Raw genomic sequence first — 15386 nt, forward strand, 5'->3', positions numbered from 1 at the left:
TTGGCTTTCCATATTTCAAACAGCCTGTGCAATACAAAGGACGAGGCCCAGCGCAACATGATTGCCTTTAATGTTTCACATAAATCACTGAGTTATGTATGTGCATGGGTGTGTGTGTGTGTGTGTGCGTGTGCGTGTGGTAAGAGGGGAGGGGTGCGTTTGCACACGCTCAGAGGAACGTTTCAAAGCCCTGACACCCCTGATTAAAGCCTCTCATTACAGCACAAATAAACAGTCCAAACACATTCATACATCCATTTGTTAAAGTGTATGAGCGCAGTGAGGGGGGGAGTTTCTGAAGGGCAATTTACATAGAAACACTTGAGAAGCTGCAAAGGAAGTTCAGGTGCTGGGGTTGGCATTGTGTGTGTGTGAGAGAGAGTTAGTGTTTTGGGGTCACATCTGTTTACTCAGCCACTTCATGGGGACCTATGTGTGTGAGGGCATTTTGATCAGGCAAAGGCATCACCCTTCACACTTCCTTTCTCTCACCTTCCGTTTAGACACACTCGTAATCAGTACAACGCCTTTGCTAGCCACAACCTATGCATACCCACAAATAAACTCACATGCTCATTTACATAAACCCAGTCACATTTGGCTAATGCTTAACCAACTGAGCCTACAGACTCACACACAGGGTTGCAGGAATGGCAATGAGTGGAGCTGGGAGAGAGGGGAGGGAGGATGGGAGGGGGCAGTGTTGTGGTTTCTCAGTGGAAGAGCTACAGTAGGTGGCTCAGGCTGTGACCTAGATTCAGTACGGCACACTGCATTCCTAATGGGCCATTTTGATCACTGCCACTCTCTGTATCCTCAGCTTGGCGGCTGCCACAAGCCTCACAGACAGAAACTGAGCATTTTGCAAACACAGCATCTAAATAATGCGCCGCTCTTTTAATGATGTCAACCGCAAATGTGGATGTGGACGCACCACAGCAGGGAAACAATGCAGGATTTTGGGATAGCTATACAAATACCACTCGTCGTGTCCAAAAAACATTTGCTGATAATAGGTTTGGTTATTTATGTACAGCTGATTCCCTCTTGTGGAACTGAAAACCAGTTCTGTATGTGAGAAGAAAGAGATTATTACAATTGCTGTAATCATGCAAGTTTACCTCAAATATTCTTTACTCAGGCCCTTTTCTTCTCTATTGTGTTTTGATCACTTATTTTCCATGTATTTTAAATGCTGATACGTTTGCACACAGGTGTGTTTTGTGACGCCCAAATGCCTGAATTCCAAGGAGCCCACCTAAAGAACAGACGAGGGGAGACGTGAGGCAGGTTTTCTGTCTCGTAAACGTCAGACTTTGAAATACAGGCGTGGACACACACCGGGCCCAGCAGAGCCGCTGATCCGTGATATACAGCCCTCCCAGCATTCAAAGGGAGACGAGAGAGGTCTCTCTGTCAATGCCACAATGAATCTCCAGGCAAGCTGGGAGGGAGGAGGGAAGAGGGATAGGGCGGATATATGGAAGAAAAGAGGGAGGGAGTGACAGTAATTGTGAGTAAAGTGAGGATGAGGGAGACTATGAACCCCATGGATTCTCAGGGATAGTGACTGTACATCACAAAGAGGTTAAATAAATAACCCTCGACACTCCCCCTTAGTCTACTGTGGTATCAAGCAGTTTGTTCTCCAAAGCAAATTCAATTAAAGCAGAACCATGTATGTCAAATTAAAAACATGCTACAAGAAGCAAATCAAGAAATCATTTATAAAACCTTGGCACAATTACTGTAAACAAATGAGGCAGCGCAATCAATAAGGTCATGTGCAGCCTCTACCCTACATACACAAGTCATTTTTTATTGCAGACACATAGAAGGATATCTGTAATTTACAGCACAAAGGAAAAGGACGGGTGTTTTGGGAGGAGATCACTTTCACACCTTAAATAATCAACTAAAGCAAGAAAGAAAACCTCTTTGATCAAAGGAAAAACCTCCTACTGATATTTGAGAGAGAGGGGCTTATGGGAACCTTGGATATTAATACCAGCAGTATGAAAGTGCAATCAACCATGACATACTACCATTGTGAAGTTGATATACAACCGACACCAGACATTTCAAAAAGGGATCAATATCACGGACAAAAGGGTCAATATTGGGAAATTAAGCAAACCTCAAGATTACATTCAGTATGTACAACATCCAATTTTGGACGACCATTGACTACTATATAAAATATGCTGGATATACAATTAAAATGTAAGTGGACAGTATTTACAAAGCACCTTCCCAAGTGCTTTTCAATTTGCCTCTCATTCACCCAAATCACACACATTCGTATACAGTTGGTGGTAGATGGTTGCCCAATGGGAGCATCTTTTCCTAACTGGCGGAGCTAAAGAATCCTCTATAGGGAATCCCTACTAGTTCCCTGGAGCAGCCGGGGATCAAATAGCCAACAGTGTGATAAAAGAATGACCCCACAGGTGCTCCATTCAACTCATAAAGTGCTGGACCTGCAGCTGGAAGTAGGACCTGCTATGTAATCCTGTCGACTGTTCATTCCTTTATTCTCCCTCAGCCTTGCATTCACCCCTTCATGAATCCCTAACTAGAGGAAGTTCTCACATGTTGGTATGGCAGTGAGAGCCCAATTAAGATTCCTACATGACAAACATAGCGAGAAACTAAATTCTGATCCAGCCATGGAATAAATCTCCATTTCTCTCAACAAAGACAGAAAGGAAGATCAGAGTGGGAATGAGAGGGAGAAAGAGAGGGGAGGAAAAAAATAGAATATTTCACTTTACATGCCGAACACATGTTGAGATGCTGACAGAACAAGAGGACTACGGCTCCTGGCTTTAATTGGTTGCCTTTGATGGAAATCAGAAGTGTAATTCAAAATCAATTGATATTACCTTTGTAATTCTAAAGCAATTTTCCATGTTTTATCTTCCTTGTGTTCACTGTGATTGTTTCTCCCCCTGTACCCATCAACACATCAGCAGGTGGGAACTCAGTGGATGGGAAAGGTCATTTCAGCCAAAGGCCTCTATTTCATTACATGCTAAGCCTAGTGGATGGGTGAGCAGACTAGCAATGAGTTGTCCTGTAGCAGGCAGCCCGCTTCATTTGCATAGCGCATAGGGCAAATAAATATGTTCTCCCATGTGCATTTCACACCTCTGTCTCTGTAATATCAAGCATGCGTTGCATCTCTAATTCAACGTATCCTTTTTTTCCCCCAAGAGCAAAACAAACACTTACTATGGTTTATTATTGGAGGAGTATTGGTGATTTATTTGTAGTATTTAGAAAAAACAAATTGGTATTGTGCTGTAGTCAGATCTTTGTCTGTGTCTTTAATGTTTTCTCATTATTTTAAGATCTGCCTGTCCTCTGAGAGTCGTCTCGCATTGAAACAGTGTATTTCTGATTGATCAAAGCGATCCGGGCCGAAGTGAAAAATAACATCAAAGGGGAACCAAAGTGTCTTAAAGTGTGAAAAACAAATATCCTATGGAGAGGGAGGAAGCTAAGGCAAATCCGGCAGTTTCGGTTTGGAACATCAGGGTTGATGAAAGGAGAGACGATAAGGGGAGGGTAAGACGGGGACTATAGTCGGAAAATAGCTAAAGTGTTAAGAGAAAGGAGAACATCTTGGAAGAGAGAACGGAAAGGATCCATGGGTTCCATTGGCGGTTCTGGGTCCACTGGGGTTGGAACATTAGTAGTCAGTGGCCTCGTAGAGTATGGAGGGGTGCACTGCTACACTTAATTTGAGCTCTTTAATAACACACTTTATGAATTCAGTCATGTTTGCAGCCCTCTGCCTGAGACGCAGCGTGAGAGACATCGGTGTATCTCATTTCAGGCCGACAAGATTTCAGATTCAATTAACTCCATCGTGCAACACCACCTCGCCTTTCACACACACACACACACACACACACACACACACACACACACACACACACACACACACACACACACACACACACACACACACACACACACACACACACACACACACACACACACACACACACACACACACACACAGTCTCCCCATGCTTCAAGGTCTATCTCGGAGCACTGCATGATCATTCTAAACCTAATTACTTCAGAGCTGTCTGATGGAGGCCCAGTGCTGCCCAATCACATTTGCATCGAGTGGCCTAAAGCTGAGGAGGTGTGGCCGGACAGCCAGCCCCCCCTCATGCATGAAACGACCGTTTCTCATTTTTGCGTGGTGGCCGACGTCGCAGAGTATTCTCTTCTCCCCCTCCTTAAGCATATCACTCGGCCTCTCTCTACATCTAAATGTTCCACCTGACACCCTGACACCCCTCGCAAACCTGCACTTTGGTTAACCTGGCGTACACAAGAGTGCTGTTGCTTTACTGTTTTCCTCTCTGTCACGGGGTGCAGGATAATCTTCTCAGTAGGGGACTTTGTTGTTTGTTGCTTGGCCCCCGCTGGGCCTCTTTGGTACACGATTGGCAGAAGAGTGAGGGGATGTCACACTGAGGGGACATTTTAGTTTGGAGATCACGCCCCAAAAATGGCCCCTTTAAAAGTCCTGGCAATCACGCTTTGAGGACACAGGGGGGAAGTACTTCTGAAAAGAGGTTTCTTTGCAGGAAGTTGAAAAAGCTGACCCCCTCTCTGGAAAGTGCCCTTGGTGACATGATATTTCTTTTAACTTGGCAGACATTTGAAGGTGATATTGAGGTATGACTTTGCACTTGCCAAAGCTGCCAAAGTTCACTACTAAATTCTCTCTAAAACATTTATCAGTGACAAGAGAATTCTGTGAATCACTTTGCTTTAGCAAACTCCACATGAGGTCAAAGAGGTCAGGGTCAGCCTCCCAAAAGAAGAAGAAGAAGAAGATATACTTTAATGATCCCTTACAGGAAATTTCTTTCCCCACTCTGTAGTGTTTACATACACATTACACACAGGGAGGATATACTATACATGCACAACCACACACGCAAGAGAGGTGGCAGAGCAGGGAAGCTGCCTGTTTCAGGGATCAATGCCTTGCTCACGGGCCTCCAGCTACCAGCTCACTCCATTTTCTTTTTGGTCCAATCAGGACGTGATCTGGCGAGCCTTTCGAAGTCCAAGCCCGTACAGACTATGCCACTGCCGCCTTCCAAAGGGAGGAAGTCACAATGTCACATGTACAAAAGAACTTCCATGTAGTTAATCCTTTTCCACGTTGAGACTAGACAACCAACTCTAATGACTGACCACCTTGCTGAACTGATGTTTATCCTAGCATCACCTTCCAGACCATGATGTGTTCATTTGTTCTTGTTATTATATTTTGCTGCGTTTCTCCCATTCCTCACTTATCTAAAGTCCTTGACGTCAAAGCTCGGGCACGATGCTGTGCCCTGTGCCTGCCTTAACCACGTCAGCTCTGACTTTATGATGAGTGAGGCAGAGCAAAAGAAGAACAATTATCCTTTTCTCTTAGATTACATTCAGCAGATGTCAGGGCCCACATGTGGAGGCAGCTAATTGCTGTCTCCAAATCAACTGTGTCGTAATGCTACAAGCATATGTGAGCTTTTGTGTTTGCGGCTGGGGAAGTTCGAGGGGGCGAGGGGTGCGTCATACAGAAAATGAGTATGTGCCGTTACATCAGATAGGCCCTCGGTCGTGTGAGTAAAGAAAAAGCCAGGCTAATGCATGTGTCATGTTGGTGTACTGATGATCTTACTCGCCATCAGCTGTTCACACCCACACGAGCAGAAAGAATCATATGGTAAGAAGACACGGAGCAGAGCAGCAACACGCTCACTACTTCCTCACATGCTACACATAAGGCCCTCGTGCTTTTGTGGCATGGTATTCACATTCTAGGCACACTCACACATGCATGCAAACATACACACACTCGTGCCAACCCCCCAACACTCTGGTGCTCCCAGCTTGCTTCCACAGTGCCTAAGAATAATAAAGATTGAAGGATAGAAAGCATCCCTCCACTCCATCTTTCACTGCTTTCCTTTCCACTCCACACCCCTCTCTCCCGCATCTCTCCACGTAGCCTTGAGTGAGGCTGCATCTGCACGGAGGCAGACGAGGTCCCTGGGGTGATGGAGGATGGGGGGCAGGGGGGTGACGAAAGGGGGGTGCGCGGCTGTCACACTGAGCTCCGGTGTCGGCTGATGGCTCGGCGTGAGGCATGCCACTTATCAGATTGGTGGGGAGGGTAGGAGTCAGGGGGGGGGGGGGGGGGGGGGCTAAGGGTAACTGTGAGTACGGGTGAGGAATCACCAGGGAGAGAGGGTGAGGGTGATGCCAGAGCCCATTAACACATCTTTTCATCTTTACACACACATGCAAACGTGGATTGCACACACACACGCCCATTTAATTGAACATTGAACAAGCACGCTCACACACACACACACACACACACGTACAAAACTGTAAGAGATCCTCAGCCTCCCTGCAGGCAGACGGTAGCCCGGTGCCGTGACTGCCGCTGTGAAAAGCCCCCTTCTCCTCATTCCTTCTCTCATTTTCCTTTTCATCCTCCTTTCCCACTCTCCCTTGGTGCCCCAGTTCACTCCAGTGCACACGCTCCCTCTCCAAATCCGCCCCTCACCCCCACCTCTCTGGCCCCCATTCGCTGTCCTAACCATGCCTTCCGTTTTTGCAGCCCTCATTTGCTTGTCCCCCTTCATGCTACTGTACTAGCACGATGCATATCCAGAGCTCTTGTGAAATACATTTACACCCTCATAAAAATGTATTGAGGTATATAAATATGAATGTGCACACACACACACACACACACACACACACACACAAGTACATTTCCAAACTCACTGCAAACACCACCAGAGTCTAATTAACTCAATAAAAAAGTAATGTTTTGTTTTGTTTCGACAACTAATCACTGAAGTCTATAATAAATGAGGGGATTTTTTTTCCCATGTCCCTAAACAACAGGGTCACGCACACGTAAACACATCAAGAGATGGAGATGGGGCTTTGATGGAGGAGGTCAGTCAGTCTCAGAGCAGATAAACAACACCTCATTAGGCATGTTGAAGGGAGTCTGCATGCCGGGCCAGGACATCGTTGTCTGCTAGCATGCTAACGGAGCCCTGGGCAAAGCTTCCAACGTATAAACAGACCTGATAGGATCCGAAAGTAATGATCACATGTTATCCACTAGAAAGGACATGAATAATTACATATCATGGTTTGGGGGACAATGCATCGCCCTGCATGCCCCTATATACCAATGGACGAAGACATGGGAGCAGCGATACATGCTTGAACATACATCCCTGAAATAACAGTGATGTCAGGATGCCCTGGGCTGGTTCTTTATCCTATGCGTGCATGCACATTGCTCTCCATTCACAAGATGATAAGCCATGCATTACTGGATGGTACTGTATACCAGTCTTCATCCTATAGGAGCACAGTATTACATCTCAGAGGCAGGGGCTCTGCACTGAAAATTCTTTGCTTTGGGCTGTGGGCAGTCAATTTTCTTTCCATCACGCACTCACACACTTTCAGTCGTTCTTGCACTCGCAGTATTTATCTCACAGTCTCTCGCTCTATCTTCCCCCTCTCTCCTTATATTAGGCCATCCTCCTTTCCCCTGGCTCCGATGTTAATGCACTCCCAATCAGGCTGTCCATTAAGCAGATGTGCACTACACGTTCATCAGGCCGTCCAAAGGCCCGCATTCAAATGAGCTCAAATTGCAGTGCGCTGCAAACTCCTTGAAATCTCCTTAGCGGGAGAACGTGAGTGTAAGACATGCATTTGTGAGAAATGCAGGAGAAATCGAGTGCCTGCCCGTCTATTTTATGCAAATGCCAACCACGGAGACAAGTATTACAAAGGATTAACCCAACCAGGGTGTCTTTTTGATGTTTTCGATGCAATGATGAGACACTCACATGTGAAACTTGCTGATGTAAAATATATCCTTGATTCATAAGCCTGAGTGTTGAGTTCCTGTCAGCCAGACCCTTTTCTCATGCACAGTGAAACTTCTCCATTTTGAAACACTGTCAAAACTTTGGTGGAATCGCTGAGAGTGCGACACAAAACAGATTCCTAACTTGCTTTCCCTCTCCTCCCTTTTTGACCGCTAGGCATTACACATCACTACATTCTGTTCTTTACAAAAAAAGTTTGTTATTGTATCCGGTGGGACGCATTCTCATTCTCACCTCAGTTCCTCGAAAACTGTAACATTCTAAACCGGTACGGGGATAGAATAAAGAAGGGCCGTGTAGCTATGTGGGGGAGAGAGCTGTCATGGTTTTAAGTAGAGAAATGTTTGAGGTAACAACAAGGAGTGGGAGAAAGAACGAGGTGGAGAGAAACTCTTGTTCAGGATGCTGCCTCTTTGCATTCAGGTGGCGAATGCCCTGGCGCTAAACGCATGGAGCAGGGAGGTGTCAGCGAGGCCTGCCGTGTGCCAACTTCTAAGTGGCGGTGGCACTCAAAGATAATGAAGAACGATGATGAGGGCGAGGAGGGCATGCCGAGGGCTCACGTTCACATTAAACAAAAAATCACCCAGTAGTCACCTATCGAGCTGCGCACACAGCCACTCAAAAAAGGTTTGCCAACGGCGCTGATTGCATGTCACACAGTGTCAAACCTGCGGCTCAACTTTCCACTTTCATTCTCTAACCCAGCCCACCTCCCTGCGTGTTCTCTGTGAACATACCTTGCTAATGCCTGTGTGCGGCAGAATGTAAGTCATTATGCAGTTGCACCACATGATGCAAAGAAAAACAAGGGAAACAGGAGAGTGAAAATAATGGAAGGTAAAACAGTTCCCTGCATTCCTCAATCGTGACCTCGAAACACACTTGTCGTCTTTATTGTTCATTACCGAGCCGTGCGCCGCGATACGCTAACTAATCCCATTAAACTAATCCACATGAAAACAACTTACGGCACGATAACAGCGTGCACCGCCTCCAATGTTAATTTATGCCATATTCAAATATGCACTGGATTGAAATAATTAATGTGACTCCCCCACTCTTTTTCACGTGGCAGAGATACAGGATGGATACCCGCAGGATGTTTATTTCCATGCACATTGTTGTTGCCCATATTTCCTATTATTGTCTCTGTACATGTCCAAGTCACGATACTAAATCATTTTGTGCTAATAATGTTTTTGCCAATTAGTTAATTAAAGGCAGAGGAAATATACAAACAACCATAACATTTGCCCTCAGTTGCTTCTTTTTAATCTACCACTTAAAGCATGTTGTTTGGAAGGTGACAACATGATGTTGAAGACCTGCAGCAGGTGAGGTCTCCCAAGATACTCTGCCTCTAAAATCTTGTTACCGCAGGATTTGACAGCAACTAGAATAACTAGCCACAGGCAACAATTCCTACCACCATCGATTTTATTATTTTTAAAAGCGCTTTTATCCAAGAACCAAATCACAGCTCCAACAATAGCACCCGTATGGGCCCTGTACATTGCCTGCTGGTTAACAAATACTGAGTTTGTTTGGGAAAGAGAAGCGCCCGTATGGGTTAATGAATAAAACATGTTGCCCTTATTAAAAATAATCTGGCTCAAAAGAGCCAGAGGCCCTTGAGGTCGATAACTCCCCCTCCCCTCCTTTCGCACCCTGCATCTCCCAGGGTTCAAGGAGAAAGGTCCCTGATTAGCAGTGGCAACATCCAGAGAATGCATTCAAATTCTGAATGATCCAGTGGTGAGTGTGTTGAATGGAATTGAATAAAGCTTTGGCGCTTGGGGCTACACAGGGAGAGTTTAGTATTTGAGATGAGTTGTCTTACCGGAACATCTCGCCCAGGCCCTTCAGCACGCCTTTCTTGGCTTTGTTCTTGTCCTTGTCTTTCTCCCTCTCTTTATCCCGTTCAGGTTTCTTCTTTTCTTTCACTCCAACCTCCTCTCTCTGTCTGTCACCTTTGGAAAGGTTGCCGTTCAGCCCTGGTCCCACAATGAGGTCGCTGCTGGTGGACATCGACTCACGACCTGATCTGGAACTTCCCTCCGTGTCCTCGTCCACTGAAGTGAACAGATAAGGGGGGAGGGAGATATGCTGATATTGAGTGAAGGTTAGTGCAGCACACTCTCAATAACACAAGGATAATAAGAAAAATAAGATACAAGTCACTAAAGGCAGACTACACAAAGTGTAACTTCCACTTGACTCCCCGTGGATCACAGAAGCCCCAATTGACACAGCAGAACACCACTGTCTTTTTTTCATCAGTAATAAAGAAATAATTCTTTCATCAGATAAACCGTTGGAAGAAAACTGTGTCCCACAAGGTATGGCTGCTTTGAACAAAACACACTGAATTCATGCGCCTCATTAGAGCAGAATATATTTACTTTGTTCCCCCTTTGAGAAAAGCGTTCAGTTGAACATATTTTCACTTAGCTGAAAGCCTCGAGTTATTTCCAATGTGTACATTTCACACAGCTCACGAGAGAACTTTCTTTTTTCCCCCTTTTCTGTTGAGTTTCCTATAAAAAATAATGTGCTCGGAAAATTGGAGCCCTAATGATAGTCATATGAATTTGGTTCTTAATTTACGTCTCAACTCATTTCAACCCAGATATCAAATTGAAAACCAAACTCCTTAGGTGATGCAGGGTTGATTAAACTCAAAGTTTCCGTCACATCTAATCAGAACTGATGTGCAAAATGTAATTAATCTGTCAGTAATTATACATTTAAATAATCTTGAAAATGGCTCCCAGGGATTTTAATTGCAAATGTGGTGCACTTCACAGTCATCATAGCTCCTGCCTACGCTGTGTCTCTGGATCAGAGGCATGAGGTAGATGTCCTTCAGATTACAACTTATTACAGTCTCGCCTATACGTTCTTCCTTTGATGGAAGAGAAATAAGTGATTATCATGAGGAAAGAAGAAGGAGAGAACCATGATGGATTTGAGTTACACGGGATGAGACAGACTACGGGAGGGTGGAGCGGCTCGATTCCCATTTCAAGGAACAGCTTTCTTCTCTTGTGATGGGTGGACTTATCAGCCATTTCTTTCAGCCGCCATCTTGATATGACTGGATGAATCATGTGGCATAGTACGGCAGGAATAGAAAGTGAAGCAGTAGTTTAAACCTGCACAATTATGCAATTCCTCGCTGTGAGGCCCCTCCCTTATATTTGTCCATGTCAACACATTTGGAAGCAGGTTTGGTTTTATCAATCGGCTCAATCTGCTGCCTGCTTATCATTCACTTAAGAGCAGCGGCAGCTAATAGCAGCTGTGAGCTGTATCTGGCTATTTAAATGACTGAGATTAGCAGGAGCGCTAATGTCGCTAATGATGCCGAAAGAAGATACTAAACATTGTAATCCAGAAGGTCCCAGACGGAGGTGGCCATGTGTTTTTGTAAGTGTGGACTCATGGGGAAGTATTTACATGGAATCATTTTGAGATGGAAGGCCAAACAAAATGAAAGATGTATTCAATCAACAGTTTCAATCACAACACAAGATAAAACACTTTCACACTGGACATCAAAACCAGAGGCGGTCAAACACCATTTCTTTATGAATGGAAAATGTCTTAGCTGACACAATGACAGCAGAAGCATTGATGAAACTGTCAGGAGACTGAAATATAATTTGCAGAGACAGACAACAGCAGGAAACATTTAGTCACTTGGTGAAACTTTACCGTTAAACCTTCCAGCTTTAATAATCAAGGACATTTAAGCTGGCCTGTCGATGAAGGTTATGACAGACGAGTAAGATTGCCAGTGTTTTTCCAACACACAAAAGACAGGATTTTCATCAGCAGAGCAGCTGTTCTTTTTGCTTTTTTATTTCCTCAAACGATGCAACACAAAGTAGCACAAGGGAAAGTGCACTTTGCCTTGCAGGATATCTTGTGGGGACACATTTTCTTTAGGTGATGCCACATTCTTATTTTATGTAAATAAAAGTCTGGGAGCAGAGGGAAGCAGCGGCTTATCTGTCAACTTTGACTATTAACCTCAGTGACGAGCACGGGCTGGCTGCTTTTATCTAAATTGAAAAACAGAGTTATTTGAATATCATGGAGGAGAATGCAATATACCACGGCAGGGGAAATCGGTTGCTTTCCCCATTTTTCCTTCGCAGAGATAAGACTGTATTTAGTGGCATGCCGGCAGAGCTTATGAGAACAAAGCGTTTCAGGCAAATAATTCCCTCTTTTTCAAATGTCCCCTAGCCCCTTTAATGGAATCTTTTAATGGTGAATGCAAATGTATATCTGGTGATTACTCTTGTGGTGTTGCGGGGTTATTACCTGTCGCAAAACGTAACATGGCTGTCTTTCAATCCCAAACGCGTGTCTTTTTGTCATCAAACACCAAATGGATATATTCACTCAAACGAAAGGTGGCATGCCTTTCTTTTCTAATGCTGTCTTAATAGTTCCGAATAAAGTAAGGAATAAAGCACAGTGGAGATAGAATGTGAGGGATCCTGGCAGCTATACAGTGCAGCGTGCCAAAACGTTTTCACACAAACTAGAATAATTGTAAAAGCAATTATGTTATATTAAGATATTACAAGTACATTTAATACAATAGGAGACTGACTTATGTGGGTAAACAGCATAATGTTTTCCTAGCATGCACTCTGTTTGAAAACATGGCAATGCACTTTAAGAGTATGTACGCTCACGGGAAAACATGCTGCCACAGTTTCTGACAATTCCACTCAACATGAACTATTTGAATATTAATGAGTGTGTAACCTAGACGTCTATTGCAGATGTGCTTCATGACACACTCACACACACACACACACACACACACACGCACCTCTCACCAGCAAAAGAGGATCCCTAACCTAGTTTCTGGGGGGAAGCATTATTGAGTTGGCCTATATTACACTGACTGAATGTCTTTGTAATGATCTTCTGATATCTTCTATTGTGCATTATAAAATGTCCCATTTTTGGGCGCATCTTTCTGGATCGCTACTATAAATAAACAAACTTGAAAAACACGAGCACTGCATACACTACTTAAATCACTCACATGTCTCCATGCTGTTTTCCTCCTCTGTCGTTGTGGCTCCAGGTTTCTCATATGATTTGTCAATCGCAGCTCTGAAGCTCTCGTTGCAGCCGCGGCCCCTGATGATCCGTGATCGCGGCCTGTTGACGTTGATCTCACCATTCTGCGTCACCTCAGCAACAGCCATCTGGAGGCTTTCGAGGGAACTTGACTTTTTCAGGCCCAGCGAGGGTCCGACCTCTTGTTCTTTAGAACCTATGGGAAGAAGAAAATAGCTTCACTGAGACCAGCAAACTAATAGCATGCGACTTCCAAACAAAGGCCACCTAAAACCATCATCTCAACGTTCATTGCCTGACAGTGAATCATTCACGAGTTGCTAGTTTTGTATTGGAATGATCTCTAAGAAAGCCAAGGGAAAATGTGGGTCTGGCAATTAACATGAAAAACAAATGATACCATTGCCTGGCCAATGAAGTGTGTGAAATGAGAACCGAGTATTATCTTCCCTGAGACATTTCCCTGTTGAGAATTGTAATTCAACCTTTGTCCTTGTGTCTGCACAGTTAAATTACGAGGCCGAGACATAATGCATATAAATTGGCTGATAGCAACGACAGCAATGTACGTTGGCACCAGAATGATCATAGTGTTTTACTAAACTATTACAAGTTCACAAAAAGTATGAATAGGATGTAAAAAAGAAAACAATTTCCATAGGTGGTCCTCTCATTCTTTAGTAAAAGAGAAAGAAAGGAGAAAGGAGTCGGCATATAGACAAAGCATATCTAAGTCCTTTCATTTCCAACACCATTCTCTTGTAATCAGTAGAACATCTCCGCATAAAAAGCATATCACAGCTGCAATCCTTCGCTAAAGCCTCAGCATGTGGACGGTAGATGGCAGGTAATAGCTCACCGTGAAGGCAGAAAATTGCTCGGCTATCAGCCATATGTTGATTAGTCTGGTGGGAGAAAAGCACCAACGCTCTAGTTTGCACAAGGTGCCTGCAAAACAGGTTATATATATGAGCATGTAAATATGGTTTCTGAGAAGAAATGTATTCACGACACAAAACCAATGCCAGCCACTTTACTTTGTACTTTGTGATACAAATAAACGACTTTCGTGGCTTGAAATGTGTTCCGATTGGAATAGATTAGTATGTCTTCTAAAAGACCTACATGGTGCTAATGTGAAAGCTGCTGAAGTGTAGAAAGGAAAGTGAATGTTGAACAGGAAAGCTCCTCGACACTTATGCCAGACCCTGGATAGCTGTAATTATTTTTCCAATGCTTGCCAGGGGTTTGTTTAGGGTAAGTAAGTGGAGCACAACTCAGGTATTGGTATTTCATTTTGTCAGGGAGCGTCCGTCAGTTCCCCGGAGCTCTTGCCTTACCCGCTGGATGGTAAACAAGTGGCCTGGTTGATTTTCTGTCCCCTTTATTCTGCCTCGATTTAGCGTAAAGCAGTGTGCTGTCAAACGAAACGAGATGGATTTCTGAAAATGTGCGAGTAAAGCCTTGTTAGATGTTAACATTTGTGGAGGAAACTATTGGTAATAATGGATAAACTGTTGATTCAATTACTTGTGCAGCCTCACAGACTCTCTGAGGGCAGAGCACATGTTGAAGGAGTCTGGACAGAGCAGCATTGTGTCTTTACGACTCCCTGAAGACCATATAGACCCTCCACATGTAGTGGGTGTGTGCTGCAGTTTCCTCTGTGGCTTCACGTGGTGTAAATAAACGTCTCCTACAGCTCTTCCTGTTAGTTTTCATAGCAAATACCGCTATAAGTTCTTGTCTCTACCCCCTCTGAACAGAAAACACACATGCAAACACTAGGTGCATATGTTTGTATGTGTGTGCCCCACAGAGGGACTCCTTAATAGACACAATAACAGAAACTCATGGCATACACATATTTCTATATAAGCTACAATCAACAAGTCCCTGGACATGTTTAAAGTGGCCTAAATGAGGCATGACCCACTGCTGCTGGGTGATCGCAGTGGATCTTTACATGGAGGGTTGCACAGCCAAACACAGATTAGGCAAAGAAAACAAACCTCCATCATTGGAAGAAAACATTTTGTGACCGTTGTTTGGAGTACCCCCTCCAAAACACATTTGTTTTAGCGTTTGAGAGATGGAGTCATAGTGAGGAGCACTGTGAATACACAAAGTTTGCAAAAGCAGGGTATGAATGAGCTTAGGAGAGAACAGGGTAAACTAGCGGAGCTGTGCAGAAATGCATACAAGCTCTGCTCCTGTTATCATCCTTTTACCAGTGGCAGCTTGTCTCTTTTGTTGTCTCAACCCCTTTGATATTCTCTTCTTGATCCCTTAACCAAGCAAACCTGCAGCAGCTCA

At 44.3% G+C, this 15386-nt stretch overlaps 1 protein-coding gene across 1 annotated transcript in view; it reads right to left on the reverse strand.

Moving 5' to 3' along the window:
* LOC134884130 (partitioning defective 3 homolog) overlaps positions 1–15386 on the reverse strand; it is a 278180-nt gene that overhangs the window by 79733 nt on the left and 183061 nt on the right. The window contains 2 exon segments of the mRNA XM_063912802.1: positions 9802–10033; positions 13033–13266. Of these exon segments, the coding sequence (XP_063768872.1) occupies positions 9802–10033; positions 13033–13266 (466 nt within the window).

Source organism: Eleginops maclovinus, chromosome 21 (assembly GCF_036324505.1).
Source record: "Eleginops maclovinus isolate JMC-PN-2008 ecotype Puerto Natales chromosome 21, JC_Emac_rtc_rv5, whole genome shotgun sequence".
NCBI classification, from domain to species: domain Eukaryota; kingdom Metazoa; phylum Chordata; class Actinopteri; order Perciformes; family Eleginopidae; genus Eleginops; species Eleginops maclovinus.